This window comes from Pongo pygmaeus, chromosome 19, assembly GCF_028885625.2.
Source record: "Pongo pygmaeus isolate AG05252 chromosome 19, NHGRI_mPonPyg2-v2.0_pri, whole genome shotgun sequence".
In the NCBI taxonomy this organism is placed as follows: domain Eukaryota; kingdom Metazoa; phylum Chordata; class Mammalia; order Primates; family Hominidae; genus Pongo; species Pongo pygmaeus.
This window is the reverse complement of record NC_072392.2, coordinates 73921722-73924376: the sequence shown is the minus strand read 5'-3', so window position 1 is coordinate 73924376 and position 2655 is coordinate 73921722. Positions and strand designations below refer to the sequence as shown.

Genomic DNA, 2655 nt, shown 5'->3' with positions numbered 1-2655 from the left:
AACGTGGCAGAGGTGCAATTTGAACCCATGTCATCACACCCCAGTGCTGTGCTCTTTAAGCTCCACTATGTGGGATGTTTTATTACCACTGTATAAGGAGACCTCCATCTAAGCTGTATTGATTCTTCTAATTGGGCTCTGTTCAGATACCAGAGTAAAGTTGTCCTTTATCAGTGTGTTGAGGCTGATAGCAAGGGCCTGCACAGTGTCTTAGATGAGTTGACTTTGAACAAGACTAACCTAGAGTTGCAAATGGAAAGCCAGATGGAGAAGCTGAATTACATCAGAAACAATCATGAAGAGGCGGGAACTACACAAAATGAATTTAAAGTTTCAGTATGTCAATACTTGACAAGATATGGTGGTGGTGGCTATCATTATAAGAGACAGACTTTTCATAAAACGCAGGTAAAGTAACATAGACTGTAAGGCAAAACTTACCTCTCAGGATGACAGTGAAAATCAAATAAATTACTTACATTAAAATATTTTGTAAAAATTAAAAATATTATTCCTTTATATTGATCCTAAACATTTTTATAATAGGGTTGCCAGATAAAATACAGAACTCTAGTTTAAATTATAATTTCAGGTAAACAATGAATAATATAACAGATATGTCCCAAATATTGCATGGAATATAGTTATACCAAAAAAAGTATTCAATGTTTATTTGAAATTCAAATTTAATTGGCATTCTGCATTTTATTTGCTAAATCTAGTAACACTATTTTGTTGTCTCCTAGAAATTTTTTTGAAATCTTAAAAAAGATTTCTAAACTCTACATTTTCAGTTTTAAATTTTTAATTTCTTTAAATAATCATATTCCAGATGCAAAATCAAGTAACCTGTGGCATTTTATTTTATTTTGGATCAGGAGATGAAGGCTGACAATGATAAGGTACCTTATGTTGAGGTAAACGTAGAAAACAAACGGCCCCAGGTGTGGACCCGACTGTCCTGCTGAACCAGACTAGAGAGTAATATGAGGCTCTGCCACAACAAAGCCACAGAAAGGCTAAGGCCTGGTTTAATGTAAGGTAAGCCTATCACCGCCAAAACAAAACAAAACAAAAAAATACCCAATATTAAGCAGAAGTCATGAAAACTAGTATAAGTATTTATATTTTTATTCCACTCTAACACCTCAGAGTAAAGAACTGATGGGCAGGCATTGGCTTCTGCTGACAATTGCCAACCGGCATGAGATTGCTGAGCTGAGGTGGACTCTCCAGACACTGGAACTGGAACTCCAGGCCCAATGGCCTCTGGTAAGAATGCTGCAACCTGAGACCCTTGAGAGAGATTGACTTGTTGAAGATGAAGAGAAAACCAAGAGCCTCCAGTCCAGTTGTTGAAGAGCAACCACCAGCCAACACCAAGGAGACAAGGAAGAAGAAGTCCTTCTCTCAACCGATGTCTGGAAGCACAAAGAAGAGTCCCAAGATAGCCAAGAAAGGAAAACAACTCAAGGGAGAGCCAGGAAGAAAAATGCTCCACAAAAATCCATGGCTTTAAGAAGACTTGAGGAAGGGAGCAGGCCAACACCCTCTGGCCACAGTGACCAGCTGAATGAGGAACTCTAACAGAATGAGCTGCAGTCGGAGCAACAGAGGAGACACAGCCGGAGCAACAGAGTGGGAGGATGCCAACCACTTCAGCTCTCTCCCTGAGCAGCGAGTAATTTCAGGGCAAGCCCAGAGACCTAGGATCCATCTGAGAAGTCTTCAGAGGTCTGACCCAGAGAACTCAACAACAGCATACGTCCCATGGTGATGAAAATAAAATGAATCTGTTGTAAAAGGAAAAAACAAAAAAAAATTACGTGCTGTTTTGAAATCCAATGGTATATTCACACGTGACATGTCTGGTCACAGATGTCTCAAAACATTTTGTGTCTCCACAGTATAATTAGTTTGCCCTGTAAAATTTAAAAGCAATTCTTTAATTTTAAACTATAGAGGAACAGTAAATTAGGATAAGAAAAAGACACAATACCAGGAGTAAATATACTTACATGGTTTCTTCACAATTACAAATTAAGTTCTATGTGGTACTAGTTTATGCCATTCTGCACTATTCTTCTACATTGTAATTTTTGATGAATCATCTTTTTACTTTTATTTTCCATTCCTTTCCTCTTTTAAATTTTTTCAAAATTTTATGGATACATAGTAGTTACACATATATATGGGGTACATGTGATATTTTGATACAAGCATACAATGTGTAATGATCAAATCAGGATAACGGGGATATTCATCATCTCAAACACTTATTTCTTTGTGTTGGGAACATTCTAATTTCACTCTAGTTATTTAAAATATATAGTGAATTTCTGTCAACTATAGTCACTCTATTGTGCTACTGAATGCTAGATCTTATTCCTTCTAATTGTAAGTTTGTACCCATCAACCAACCCCTCTTTATCCCCTACTTTCTCTCCCCCACCTCCCTACTATCCTCCTAACCTCTCTGGTAACCATTATACTACTCTTTATCTCGATGAGATCAACTTTTTTAGCTCCCACATATGAGTGAGAACATGTAATACTTGTCTTCTTTTTAATCCAGTTTGACAGAAACTGAAAGTAACTACTGTTACAATATGTTACCCCAATATAGCTTGTGGGGTCTTCATCCTTGGACAGTTT

At 37.2% G+C, this 2655-nt stretch overlaps 1 protein-coding gene across 1 annotated transcript; it reads right to left on the bottom strand.

Moving 5' to 3' along the window:
* Nucleotides 1-840: 840 nt before the first annotated feature.
* On the bottom strand, nucleotides 841-1687 carry LOC129017595 (uncharacterized protein KRT10-AS1; the record flags this gene model as incomplete). The annotated part of the gene is made up of 1 exon (XM_054458215.2): nucleotides 841-1687. A coding segment is annotated over one exon (780 nt), but the record flags the coding sequence as incomplete, so codon positions are not given.
* Nucleotides 1688-2655: the final 968 nt, after the last annotated feature.